The following is a 14,876-nucleotide window of genomic DNA, read 5'->3' on the forward strand; positions in this document are numbered from 1 at the left end:
ACCAGCTGAGCACAGATGTAAAGCAGATGTGTGTACCTGCATCATCAAACACATTTTTAGCTCATCAAAGCAGAACTTCAGATGCATGTGTAGATCAGCAGGGAGCACTGCATGCAGCCCTGTGAAGTGTTTCAAAGAGCTTCACAGTATGTATACCAGACAACAGAAAGCTCCTGTAGATTGCAAAGAGAGCCTGAGGAGGTTTTGGAACAAGCTGATGCCAATGGCGAGAGTTACTAATGAAGCTTTCATGTAAGAGTCTTAGGGGATGATCTTGAAGTGGAGTATAAGTTGGACAGGTGGTGGACATGCTTGAAGGAGTCAACTGGTCATTTTTGTGGCTTAGCCTTATTGTTAACAGAGCTCCCAATAGACAGCTCACCAATTAGTAGAAGGAGCGAGGTAGTATAGATTCACAGAAAACACTGGAAAATCTCAGCAGGCCTGACAACATCTATGGAGGGAGAATAGAGCTAACGTATTGAATCTGGATGAGCCTTCTTCATTGAAACATTAGCTCTATTCTTCCTCCACAAATGCTGTCAGACCTGCTGAGATTTTCCAGCATTTTCTGTTGTTGTTTCAGGGTCCAGCATCTGCAGAATTTTGCTTTTAGTTTAGATAATGGGTACTGTTCTGTAGGTTGAAACAAAATGTATGGGCTGACCAGGACTGCCAAGGTTACATCCCATACAATGTCTGCTTCCCACAGCTCCCAAGAAGCCAGGGTATTCTTCACTACTCCTCCTTTGTACCCGTACACAAGCCTTCAAAACCTGCTACTGCCTCAACCATAACTACTACCTCAGGCCTCACTCACTGCTATCATCATACACGCAATTACTTTATACATGATGGAAATCTTTACACATGGCACTTAATAATGAACTTCCACTCTTGGCAGGAGAAGATGGCACACAACAGGAGGGAGACCACCAGTACAAGTGGGAACCCTGTCACTGCAGACTGACAACACCAGGTTTAAGTCCAACCGACTTATTTGATAGTAAACTCACAAGCTTTCGGGGTTAGTCCCTTCGTCAGGTGAATGGAGAGTTCTGGCCTCAGACAGAGCATATAAAGCACAGACAGTTCACAGATTACTGATTAGAATGCGAATCTTTATACCTTGTCAGACATCTTTACACCTTGTCAGAAGTTGTCAGACTTCTTACTGTGTTTACCCCAGTCCAACGCCGGCATCTCCACATCATGACTGCAGACTCTGACAACAATATAAGGGGTCATCATCAACATTATTGTAAGACGACAGATCAGAAACGGTCTGGGTCGAGGCTAATCATAGTGGACATTTTTGCTCTTTTAGCCTCTACTTTAAGCTCTCAGTCATAGATTTGCACAATCACACAATCAGGTGGTGCATTGTGCTTCCATTGACCTGCTCCTTGCTTCCTCCTGCCATTACACACTAACAATTGTCCCTCTTTTCATTGTTCGTTAGACACACAGAGTGATGCAGAACCCGCAAAAGACGTACTGTTACCTTTCTGAGTTCCAGCACTCCCCGTGGTGTAGATAGTGAATTGGAAGGGTCTGCACTGGGTGATGCACTGACTGGAAGAGCGTAGGAGAAGGTGCTGATGGGGGGACTGCTATGACAGGGAAATGATGGTGTATTGGTCATGTGATTGGACCAGTAATCCAGAGGCCCAGAATAATCCTCTGAGGTCATGGGTTCAAGTCCCCCAGAGCAGCCAGTGGAATTTGAATCCAATTAATAAATCTGGAATATAAAGCTAATCTCAATGATGATGACCATGACAAGTCTCATCAATTGTTGTAAAAAACTATCTGGTTCACAAATGTCCTTTAAGGAAGGAAATCTGCTGTGCTTACCTGGTCTGATCTATGACCCCAAGCCCGTAAAAATGTGGTTGACTTTTAATTGCCCCTTGGAGCAGCCAGCAAGCCACCCAGTTCAAGGGCAATTAGGGATGGGCAACAAATGGTGGCTTTGCCAGTAACGCCCCCATCCTGTGAAAGAATAAAAAACATCAGAAGCTGTCCAAGCTCTGTGAAGTGGATAACGATGTAATCCCAGTCTTTTCTGCACAGCACCAATTATTCTGTGCCTGGGGGTGCCTGTCAGGGAGCTCCCACCATATCATAGAGTGGGAGGACTCAGTTTGTGGTTCTGGTGTATGGCATTGGCACCTTGCCATCAACCATGGGTTGTACGATCACCTTAATGGATGCTGCAACTGATGCCTGTCTACACAAATCTCTGAAACAAGCAATATTATCTCTCAGGAATGCTAACACTGGGACCATGCAGACTCTGTCCTCCAGAATCCCCTTTGCTTTAGATGGGCTGAGGAACTGGGGGAATCAGAGCATCAGACAGACCGCAATCTTGTGCATTCCACTCTCCTGCAGCTCTCTATCTGTCATGCATGTAGCACAAGCAGTCATGCAGTAAGAATGGGACATGTTGCCATCATTCAGGATGACCCCACATCTGGACTCCTGCAACCCCTGAGCTATTGTCCTACTTGGCAGCTAGGCTGGACTGCCCCAACAGCTGCCAGCTTTAGGAATCATCCCAGCTCTGAGCTCTTGGAGTTACAAAAACAGGTCAAAAACTGGGAATTCTGCAGCAAGTAACTCCTGACTCCCCAAAGCCTGTCTGCCATCTACAACGCACAGGTCAGGAGTGTGGCAGAATGCTGTCCATTTGCCTGGATGAGTGCAGCTCCCAGAAGCTGAACACTATCCAGGAAAAAGTGTCTTTCCATCCACCAACTTAAATACTCGTCCTGTAAAATTTTTTGTGAATCTTCATAATTACAAGGATTCAGGCTGACTCCTGTATCATTTTGTAATCAAGGTTTTATTGCAACAAGCAATACAGATATTCATGATAATATACATAATTAACAGTAATTAACAAAGCTTGTGGTTCAGGTCTCTGACCTGTCATCAGAACGTGTTACCAGCATTTCCAGCAGATGCAGTATTTAGTTTTTGTCACAGTAATTTAAGTTGATTTTAGGCCCTGCCTACTTTGACTGGACAGAATGTCATGTACAGATAAGTTAGAAAGCATTAAGCTTCCTTGTTAGCCAGCATTAACATAGATCCTACAGAAACTCAGGATTCATCTTGCTGATGTTGATCTTTTCCAATTCATCTTTTGCTCAATCATTCGAATAGCTCTCTTCCTTGGCCATATGACACAGTGGATCAATCATCAATCACAAACACTTCTCCACAAGCCCCCAGAATATCTGAAAAATGGGTGTAAAATGCTCAAACTGATGGTTTGCACTTTCAAAAGAAGCAATGGTAACTTTAAATTTCCTCCAATCATTACATTGATACAAGCATGAAGACAAACAGCAGCTAAATGAATGACAAGATTATTTATGAGTAGATTCGTCATGGTAGCTGTACTGCCATTGTATAATGGCAGCAATTCGCCATGACTCTTTCACCAGCACCTTCTCACCCACCCACAGAACAAGGGTACCCGGTGAATGAGAACATCGTCGCCTGTGACATCCTTCCAAACCAGTCACCGTCCTGACTTGGAAATGTATCGGCTGTTCCTTTACTGTTGCCGGGTCAGAATCCTGGAACCCTCTTCCTAGCAGCACTGTGGGTGGACCTACACCAGATGGACTGCAGCAGTTCAGGAAGGCAGCTCATTACCACCTTCGCAAGGGCAATTAGGGATTGCCAGTAAATGCTGGTCTAGCCAGTGAAGCTCACCCCAATGAGCAACTAAGAAAAAACAGTTGCAGGCTGTTAGAGAAACAGTTTCCTTACTCACTGCTCGACACAGACTGTAGGCATATTGTCCCAGTTCTGTTTGCTCTTTCCTCTCACTGCTGTTCCTGCTTCTACCCAGATTTGTTTCCTACCCAATGAGAAAATAAGTACACAGCCTGTGTGATTCACAACCAATAAGTTAAAAATCATCTAAATAACAAACTTTCATGGTGTTATACAAGAAAAGCATCAAACTTAAAACTGCTACACCTGAGCAACTGAGACTTCTATTACATATTACTGGAAATCACCCTCCTCCTGAGCCATAGTGTGTAGCTGGAAGCAGGAACTGTGGGAGTAATGAGGGCTGGGGCGAAAATGGAGTTGGGAATCACAACAACATTGTTTAAATCTGAGTAATGTGTTAGTGAAGTTTCCTATCAAGATCTGGCAGGATTTGTAGGATTGAGCTCTACCTGCAGTCATTCTTGTGTTAGTTTGGCCTGTTAGTGTCCCGCATTCAAGCACATGAGGTAGAACACAAAAATTACCTCAATTGTTTCAACTTATAAATGTGGCCATTACATTAACTGTCCTGTGTATACCTATACTGTCTTTAAATATGTATGCCCCCTCAGTATCTTCAATCTTAAATTCAACATAGAAATATTCTATTTAGAACACCATGGCCATGGTAGCAAAGTGGTTAGCACTTCTGCCTCACAGCTCCAGGGACCTGGGTTTGATTCCTGGCTTGGGTCATTGTCTGTGCGGAGTTTGAGCACTCTCCCTGTGTCTGCGAGGGTTTTCTCCCACAGTCCAAAGATGCGCGGGTTAGATGCTTTGCCCATGCTAAATTGCCCCTTAGTATCCTGGGATGCTTAGTCAGAGGGATTAGTAAATATGTGCAGTTGAGGGGATGGGCCTAGGTGGGATTGTGGTCGGTGCAGGCGTGATGGGCCGAATGGCCTCCTTCTGCACTGTAGAAAGTCTATGAAAGCTTTGAATGAATATTCCCTGCACGCACAATGGCATCAATGTTAACCAGAGTTTTATTCACTAAGCATTGTATACGACTGTTTCATTTTAGTTTCCCTTTGTGATAAAGAGTGATGTAAATACCTGGGTGCTGTGGCGAGGTGTTGCCTGACCCTGGTTGACAGTGAATGAGAGAGCTTTGGGATTGAGCTGGCTTGTGTTCCAGGCTGCTGCTGACTCCTGCAGTAGTTCAGCCTCAGCATTGTGCAATGGTTAGGCAGTGCTGTCTGACATGGACAGCCATAAAAGAGGTCAGAGGGGAGAGGGACCCAGAGCATGACTCCCATGATAAACAATCCCATTGTCCCGTTCCCATTCCCAGGATATATCTATAGCTGAGCATTATCCCACCCTTCTCGCTGATACTAGCAATGCCCTGCACCACCTTTTCCAAATTCTTTCACAGGATGTGGGTGTCACTGGCTCGGCCAGTATTTATTGCCCATCCCTAACTGCCCTTGTGAGGGTGGTGATGAGCTGCTGTCTTGAATCGCTGCAGCCCATGTGAAGTAGGTAAACCCACAGTGCTGTTTGGGAGGGAACTTCTCTGTGAATGGTCTCTAAGCCTGATGAGGCTGGATGTGAAAGCTCTGATCTACCAGTCCTCTATTCCTCAGACATCAAACATCATTTACCCATTGGCTATCTGGCATGGGGAAGTTGTGCTGTAAAACCCCCGGAGTTGTCACAAGCTCCAGAGTGGACTGCAGCACTCTAAGTCGTGTCCTTGGAATTAGTGATTTCCTCTATACAACCTGCCATTAACTTGCTATGTTCAATGACTGAACCAATGTAGGATCTTCAGAAGACATCTGTTTTGAAAGCAGGATCTGTGATACCAAGATCAAGATTCTTCAGCCAAGGAATGCATTGAACTGGAAGATCTGTGTAGCAACCAGCTGCTTGTGCATTGTCTCCACAATACGCTGCTCAATGTGTCACTCATTTAATATCCACAAATGTTCAATCCCTCCATCGCTGATGCACAGTGGCAGCCATGTGTACCATCTACAAGATGCAATGCAGCAACTCACCAAGGCTCCTTAGGCAGCACCTTCCAAATGCACGACTAGAAGGACAGGGGCAGCAGATACATGGGGAACAACCAGCTGAAGGTTTCCTTCGAAGTAACTCACCATCCTAACTTAGAAATATATCAGCCATTCCTTCACTGTCACTCAGTTCAATTCATTTGGCAAAGATGAGTGACTGAGAGAATAGGTGAAAGGACGAGCAGGACATATATTAGCAAGACCTCTAAATATGTAGTTGACAATACCCCTAAACATATAGTTAGCAATACCCTTAAACATAACAGAATCCCTACAGTGCAGAAAGAGGCCATTCAGCCCATCATGTCTCCACTGACAACAATCCCTCCTAGGCCTTATTTCTGTGACCTCACGCATTTAACCTGACACTAAGGGACAATTTAGCATGGCAAATTAATCTAACCTTCGCATCTTCGGACTGTGGGAGGAAACCGGAGAACCTGGAGGAAATCCATGCAAACACAGGGAAAGCATGCAAACTCCATACTCAGGCTGGAATTGAACCGGGTCCCCAGTGCTGTGAGGCAGCAGTGCTAACCACTCTGCTGCAAGTTATAGCCCTGAAACATACAATTAGCAAGACCCGTAAACTGAACATATAGTTAATAAGAGCCCTAAACCATATAGGCTGAAATTTTACCACCCTGTCCACCACAGGAAGTGGAGCGGGTGAGGGGCAGAGTATGGAACGATCCGTTGACCTTGGGCAGGATTTAACGATGTCAGGATTGGTGAGGCTGTAAAGTCTTGCTCATAGTTAGCGAACCCCTGAAATATTTCCTATGTTTTCACTAATCAATAAAGCAAGGTAATTTACAGTAATGTCAAGTGTTAACATGCAGCCAGTTTGGGTGCAAGAACACAGTATCATGCAGCTACATTGGATGGGATCATTAATATTTTGGTCTGAATGCAAGGCTGGTGGTACAGTGTCAGAATGGGCCTGCAGGCAAACATAAAACTAATGTAAGATAGTGTGATGGAAAGGTTATGGAAGTATCATAAATGCTGAATTAAGGGAAAGTAGCAGCAGGTTCTGTTATTTCAATTGAGTTACTAACTTCATTATATTCTCGGCCTTTTGGCTAAGATCAAGTATAGTATCGACATGCTGTGCTAGGTTGAAGTCATGAGGTTACACTTTAGCTTCATTTGAAGCAATTATTAAAAGCGGCATCTGGGCCTTTGGGCTAAGATGCAAATGAGATCAAGCCTTGGAGGAGGAGCTACACCTACTCCAATCAGCTTGGATCATGTAGATCAAGCCCAAGACAGGAGGTGAGAGCCCTGTCTTGTCAGCTTGGATCGGGAATGTCCCAACTTGTTGAGACTCTGAATTGGATTTGATTTGATTGGATTGAATTGGAATAAAGAATAATTAAAAAAAAAATTTTGTTCCTACATTGCCTCTGGGTAAACAGTCTGGTACTCAATGATTCAGGGAGTCACTTCCTATCATTCTTATTGGGCTGTTTCATAGGGGTCCTGTGACACACACCTCAGCCCAATGTCAATCCTTTTCCTGGGCTTGTCTCCTCTGTCAGAATTCCAATGATACCACCTGGGAAAGCTGTGTTGTGTTGAGTGTGCTTCAAGCAGCAGGCTGCCCGGCTAACCTACAATGACTGCCCTCTCATCAACGCCTGCATTACCATGCAGTCTGCCCGTCAGCCACAGGCCAGTTCCCACACTGAGGGGTTTTACATTCTGAGAACACATCCCCACCCCACACGGAGACTATGGGAGCGTTGTTGAGACTATAAATACATAGGGAGGAGGAGGGAGTAAATGTATTACTGACTGGGCAAGAATGGAAAATCTAGCTTGTAAAATCTTTCCAAAGAATAATCTTTGTCTCTGTGGGTTGCAGCAGGACTATACAAGATCTAAATATGTGTAACTCTGCGTCACTGTGGTTGTACTGTGGCCGTGAAGGCAATGTGCTAACTAAATTAAACAATGTGGTTGACTTGCGGAAACAATGACTTTACATTGTCTAAGTTCTATACATTGATCAAGTTCCTTCTTGGGGCCTGGAGATAGTATTTTTATAATATTCTTTCATTTTAATTAGTTTGCATACTATTGCCTGTTTTCTGTGCTCTCCTTGCAGCTCTCACTCTATCCACTTGGGAAGGTGATGGTGAGCTGCCATCTTCAATTGCTCTAGTTATAGTGTAGGTACACCCACAGAACTGTTAGGGAGAGGGTTCCAGGATAATGACCGAGTGAAAAGTGAAGGAATGGTGATAGCAGGTGAAATTGTCCCCCCAAAAAAATGAAGTGTCATAATGGTCAGAATAACAGAGTGATCTGCAGCAATCTCCCAGATGCAGTCCATGCCACACTCCCACACTCTGTCTTGAAGAGTGTGGTAGTTTTGTACTGATTCTGGGGAGGGGGGATGGGATGGTGGGTGAGGGATACATAAACATACCAGTGAGCTTGGCTTCAGAGCTTTCCAGAGCCATTTTGCAATGACACCCCAATGTCATAGTGCACTGATTCTCCTCACTCCCCACGTGGGCATTAAGAAGCCCCCCCCCCTCCCATTCAATGGCATGCCCCCCCTCCCTGACATGGGTCGTCAGCATTGGGGCACTCCTGTTGGATCCCCTGCCTGGTCCCCGACATGACCCCCAACAAGCTGTCTAAATTGACTGTGCTAAATTCTCCCTTGGTGTACCCAAACAGGTGCCTGAGTGTGGCGACTGGGGGATTTCATTGCAGTGTTAATGTAAACCAATGTATCTTGTGACTCATAACTCCCTTCTGCATAACCCCCCCCCCCCCATTCACTACCCCCACTCAGACCCCAACCAACCCTTGGCATTTCCTGGCACACATGATGCCCAACTGACACTGTCGGGGTCCCCTGTAGGCACTGCCAGTGTGCCTGGTGGGTTCTGCTGAGATGTCCAGTGGGCACTGCCAGGGTGCCTGGTGGGCACTGCCAAGTTGTCTGGTGGGCCACCTGATTACTGCCTGACGTGCACCACCCAGCCATGCCTCTGACCAAGCAGGGACTTCTGTGGCCTCCAAGGCTGTGGCGTGGCCATTGCGCCTGGTCTGCACTGGTGGATGCCCATAGTGATTTTCACTGTTTTGTAAACAAGCTATGCATATTTAAATCTGCCAGTCAGCCTGCGTGATCCAGTTCGCAACAGTAGAACGGGACTGGGACGATTTCAAATTGTTTCATCTCGGGCACAAAACCTATTTTTAGGCCCGTAAGCTATTTTACCAGATCAGTGATATCCACGCCAGGAGTGCCGAGGTGGGAAAATTGCTCCCATAGTTCCAGGTCAGGATGATGTGTGATTTGGAGGGGAACTTCCCGGTGGTGGTGTTCCCAGATATCTGCTGCCCTTGTCCTTCCAGGAGGTAGAGGTTGTGGATTTGGAAGGTGCTGTTGAAGGAGCCTTGGCAAGTTGCTGCAATGCATCCTGTAGACGTTACACAACTGCTGCCACTGTGTGTCTTTATCCGGTGTGTCTATATCTGCTTGTTATTAGTTCAGGGTATCTGTTACAAATTTTGTATCTGCTTTAGATATTCATTCAGGTTTAGCATCACTACCCCCCACACCCCCATCTCCCGTTAATCAAACCTACAAACTGAATAGCTTCTTTCTATCAGAAGGCCTGTAATAAAAGAGACACTGCAGAAACTCACCAAGGTTCCTTTGGCAGTACTTTCCAAACCCATGACCACTACCATCTAGAAGGAGAAGAGCAGCAGATACCTGGGAACACCACCTCCTGGAGGTCCCCCTCCAAATCACACATGATCCAGACTTGGGAATATATCATCGTCCCTTCACTGTTGCTGGGTCAAAATCCTGGCACTCCCTCCCTAACAACACTCAAGGAATACAGCAGTTCAAGAAGGCAGCTCAAGGGAAACTAGGGATGGATAATAAATGCCACTGACATCCACATCCCGTAAATGAATAAAAATAAACTCTTTATTGGGTGACTGGATTAGTGTGATCTCACACATTCACTTGTCTTGTTCTATCTACTAGTTTATCACACACCCCAGCCCCTCCATAATATACCCCCAGCATGTTCAGATAGTTTGACCTGATGTTGAAGGGGGACAAGGAATCGGCTAGCTTAGTTCCCAGAGAACATGGTGTCGCTCTTGCTGCGATTTAGCTTGGCTCTTGAGGCCAGTTTGAGCTGGTTGCAGAAGCTTATCACTCACAGCACTGACGGTGGATCCAAACAGAAGATGATGGTGCCATCCATGTACAGGGAGACTTTGACCTGAGGATCTCCATTGCCTGAGACTGTTACCCCTCTTATGCTCGCTTCCTTCCCGATGGACCTAATAAAAGTTTCAAAACAACACACAAACAAGTCAGGAGAGAGGGGACAGCCCTGCTTGACTCCAGGTTTGATCAGAAACTTTCTGATTTCTACTATTGATTGAAACTACGCTGCCGAGTTTGTGTAGAGCAGTTGGATCCAATTCGCAGTTTCTCCCCCAAAGCCTATTTTGGAGAGCACATCTAATAGAATCATAGAATCATTCAGCGTAGTACGGACTCTTCAGCCCATCATGTCTGCATCAACATACGACAAACACCCAACCTCCCACCTAATCCCATTTACCAGCACTTAGCCCATAGGCCTGAAAGTTATAATGTGCCAGATGCGCATCCAGATACTTCTTAAAGGATGTGAGGCAACCCACCTCCACCCCCTCCCAGGCAGCGCATTCCAGACTTTCACCACGCTCAAGGTAAAAATATTTTTCCTCACATCTGCCCTAAACCTCTTGCCCCTTACCCTGAATCTATACCCCTTGTGACTGAGCCTTGAACTAAGGAGAACAGCTGCTATCTATCCACTCTGTCCATGTCCTCATAATCTTGTGCACATCAATCAGGTTGCTCCTCATATAGTTGTTTTTATTGGTCCTGTGTGTCTTATATCTTGTGCTTATTGGCCTGAAGTTAAATCTTTATACTCATTGAGTACTCTATGTCTTTGTTTGGCCCAGCTTGTCCCCATGTGAATCCCACAAACATCCTACTGAACCTGGAGGAGTAACACTGATGAAGGCACACCTGGACTGGAAACGTTGGCTCTATTCTCTCTCAGTAAGAAGCCGCACAGCACCAGGTTAAAATCCAACAGGTTTATTTGGTAGCAAAAGCCACTAGCTTTAGGGCCTCTGACCCTTCGTCCACTCACCTGATGAAGGAGCAGCGCTCCGAAAGCTATAGTGGCTTTTGCTACCAAATAAACCTGTTGGATTTTAACCTGGTGTTGTGAGACTTCTTACTGTGTTTACCCCAGTCCAACGCTGGAATCTCCACATCTATTCTCTCTCCATAGATGCTGTCAGACCTGCTCAGTTTCTCCAGCATTTTCTGTTTCTGATTGCAGCATCCGCAGTATATTGTCTTTCCCTCAGTGTGCTTGGTGCTGTAAGGAAGCTCTTACCTCTCTCAAATCTCCTTTCAAGCTGTGAAAAATATGCTTTTAAAACTCAAACTTAGTGTCAGTTCCTTGCAACTTCCTGATTTACCTTGTCTGCTGCCCCAATCCGAACTGAGTCTCTCTTCAGCTTTTGCCAGCAACTTCCGAATGAATTAAAAGTATTTGCATCAATCGCCTTTCAGAGCAAATATACGAATAAACAGTTTGCCAGCTTCCCAATTTTGTATTGAAAATTCTAATGTTATTCTCACAAACACTCTCTAAATGCCAATGTCTCAAGACATTTTGAGAGTATAAACATGTCAAACAGGCAGACTTCAAAGGAATACAAAATAAATACTCTTTCCTTTTCGTCACTGCCCATTATCAATGTAGAGATAGTCAAAGATGCCAAGAGACAGCGGTCAATATAGAACACAGAGGGAGAGTAGAGGGGTTAAGTGTATGAACTATCTAGAGGTGACCTCGCTGGCTAGGAGGGTGTGAAGTGCTCAGGGGAATAGCTGCTTTCTCTTGCAGTAGCAGCACCAAGCCACTGTGACTCAGGAAGGAAATGGCAACAGCATCATCCCCTGCTTTCTCAGCATCGATTGCACCGCAGCCCAAGCCCTTTGAAGGTTAGACAGATGAATGAAAAAGGCAAGCAGCTAGAGGTTGGCTTCAGTTGCAGAGGTAGCCTGTGTTGAGGGACTGCGGCCTGGAGCCCCCACACTGTGCTGAATGAGAGAAATGTGAGTAGCTGCAATACTGCAGTGCTGCTGCAGACAATACTGCCATCAGAGGTAAACAGAGGGCTCGCAGAGAAACAGGGAGACAGAACAAGCTGCAGAGCAGCCACTGCCCTTACTATCAACAGAGACGGACACTTTGCTGCTGGAGGAAGGCTTGTGCTCAATTGGAAAGTGGAAGCATTAGATTTGACTGCAAGTGCAGGTAACGTGATTCAAGCAAGCGTCTTCAAACAGCTCACTATCTCGGAGCTGAGAGATTTCCTCAGTGAGTGAGCTTCTCTGTCGCTCCTCAGTCCTGTCATCGAGGTTTCTTCTGGAACATGTTTGCCCTGCCTGCCTGCTGTAGCTTCACATTGCAGCATTCACTGCCAGTAAGCAACTGAGAGGCTGCTGAGGGAGAGAAGTCGTATCGAGCAGCTATAAAGCTGACACTAAGACCTCAGCCTCACTCGATAAAGAGCAAGGTGTTTGACCGGTGTAGAATGTGCAAACGATTCAGGATGTTTCTTGCTGATTGTGTTGTAGCCTGAGCCTGCTGTATGGATAGTGAAGAATCCTGGTGCACAGAAGGAAGCCTGCAGAATGCAGAGATGGTCAGACAGCGAGGTGAGTACAGCCCCTGCCTGTGAAGCAGGCTGCTGAGCCGGAGCGTGGACTCCATCCTCCTTCCCCATGGCGTGCCTGAAACAACAGCAGGCTGCCATCAAGATGGAGGCGGTGAAGATTGTGCCAGCAGAGAAGTTTGCGGATTGTCCCAGCTCGCAGTCTCGCTACGGGCCCTCGCAGTGTGTCCGGGAGCCCCCGCTTGTCGGGAAGTGCGCCTGGCCCCTCGAGTCAGAGATCATCGCCAACCAGGCCTGCACTGATGTCCCCACCCTGGAGAAAGCCCGGAGCCCCAGTGGACTGGCCAGGACGCCACCCCGCCGCGAGAAATTTGTCCAGGGCCACCGTAAGGCCAGTGCGGAGATGTGCTATCACCGACAGACACCATCCGATGAGGTCATCGTTAATCAGTACGTACTTCACCAATCCACCACCTCCGAGCCCCTGGAATGCCCCACCTGTGGCCACGTGTACAACGCCATCAATAAACGCCCCCGGATTCTCTCCTGCCTACACTCAGTGTGCGAGGAGTGCTTGCAGATCCTCTACGAGTCCTGCCCCAAGTACAAGTTCATCTCCTGCCCCACCTGCCGCCGGGAGACCGTCCTCTTCACTGACTATGGCCTGGCGGCTCTGGCCGTCAACACCAGCATCCTGGCCCGGCTGCCAGCCGAAGCCCTGACCACTAATCCGGGCCAGTGGGGTGGCGAGGCCGACCGCAGCTGCTACCAGACCTTCCAGCAATACTGCGGCGCGGCCTGCAGCTGCCAGCTCCGAAACCCACTGTCTTCCTGTGTGATCATGTAGAAGGAGAGGGAAGGAAGGCCCTTCTCCCTGTCGCAGAGTCACATTTGTGACAATAAGGATTACTCCAAGACTGAACACTTGCTGTGCTTTCTCAGCAGTCTATATGGTAAATTATCTATAACTGCATTATCTCACCTGGGAGTTTCTGTGTTTTCTGTGAAATCAAAGGTATCACATTCAGATTGAGTGGCAAGTATTATGCTGTCTTGATAGTTTTGCCTGAGAGGCAGTGTTGCCAAGCAACCTGCACATATTTGACTCTGACCTCGGAATTGCTTCTTTTCCACCCCAGTATTATACAATGCCTAAAACCATTGCCAATGCAGCATCTTTAAGTGTTGCCCTCTCTAGGTCGGTAAAGCTTAATGTGTTCTAGATCCACACCACAGTATTCGGCAGCCCTGTGGAGATCCATTCCATCCAGGTCCCATCCTGCGTCCTACAACCTTCATCACAATGCCACATCCGGCAAGAACATATTTTTTTACCTGAATTTTAGATTTTGATCTTTAGATAAAGAGAGAAGGGTTTAATAGCACTTATTTTTAATTGTAAACATCCTTGCCTAAGCCACAGACCTGCCTCTAACTTCCCTGACGTCAAAGGCACATTGATCGCTTTTATGCAGTGTCAGCCTAGCCAAAGTCAGCGCCAGAACTCAGCCACTTGGCCCAGCTGCCTCTGCCCCAGGGCACGGCGGTTCCCCTCCCCTGCCCTGGTTCTGGGGGAAGCTGGGCTGAAAAGGGTCAAAGTCCATTTGTTTCCACGTTGCCCTGCCAGTCACAGTAACCACATAATAAAGACTGCTCTCACCTGTGTGTCTGAGTGGATTGGGTTGGCTTTTGCTCCCTGCCCCCACCCCACAATCCCGACCTTGGGCTCCAAGAAGCTGTTCACATATTTAACACAAAATGATGGAGAAAATCTTGTCTTTGGCTTTAGTGACGGTGTACAGAGCACCTGCTGCCAAAGGTAACAGTCAGTGCTGGAGAGCTCACCCAGAGCATTGCTAGGAACACAAAGAATGTTTCTTTATTGATTGTATTCTGTGAATAAACTCTATATTAGACCTTCCACTTGTCTTCGTGCTACTAGAGTCATTGAAATGTTGCGTAGACAAACATTGGCGCTGCGTCTAGCAAAGGGTTAAACTCGCAGCAATGACTGCTGGACACTGGTGCAGACACTGAGACTGCAACACCACGGGAGGTCTCTGAGTGGGTTCCCCACTCAGCCCTTCTCCCCACTTGATTCCTCACATTTCAATATTCACCGGGAATTTTATTACTAAAATATTTCCCAACCACACGCGGAAGACCCAGCTACATTTCATTGATCTCTAACTGAGAAGCATGGTATTAAAAACTAAACTTCAGGAGCAGCAAGGTGAACGTCACAGGTACCAATGTATGTGTGTACCACTAACAACTGACACCAGACTGTGTACCACCAATCTCAGG

At 46.6% G+C, this 14,876-nt stretch overlaps 1 protein-coding gene across 1 annotated transcript; it reads left to right on the forward strand.

Annotated features, from left to right (window-relative positions):
- Positions 1 to 11,784: 11,784 nt before the first annotated feature.
- On the forward strand, positions 11,785 to 14,490 carry rnf208 (ring finger protein 208). The gene has a single exon (XM_080212123.1). The coding sequence runs from the start codon at positions 12,679 to 12,681 to the stop codon at positions 13,414 to 13,416; it is 738 nt and encodes a 245-aa protein (XP_080068249.1). The 5' UTR covers positions 11,785 to 12,678; the 3' UTR covers positions 13,417 to 14,490.
- Positions 14,491 to 14,876: the final 386 nt, after the last annotated feature.

Source organism: Carcharhinus amblyrhynchos, chromosome 25, assembly GCF_965287045.1.
Source record: "Carcharhinus amblyrhynchos chromosome 25, sCarAmb.v2.hapA, whole genome shotgun sequence".
In the NCBI taxonomy this organism is placed as follows: Eukaryota; Metazoa; Chordata; class Chondrichthyes; order Carcharhiniformes; family Carcharhinidae; genus Carcharhinus; species Carcharhinus amblyrhynchos.

Bases quoted from the DNA above. Each gene is read 5' to 3' on its own strand.
- rnf208 (XM_080212123.1), top strand. From the start codon at position 12,679: ATGGCGTGCCTGAAACAACAGCAGGCTGCCATCAAGATGGAGGCGGTG.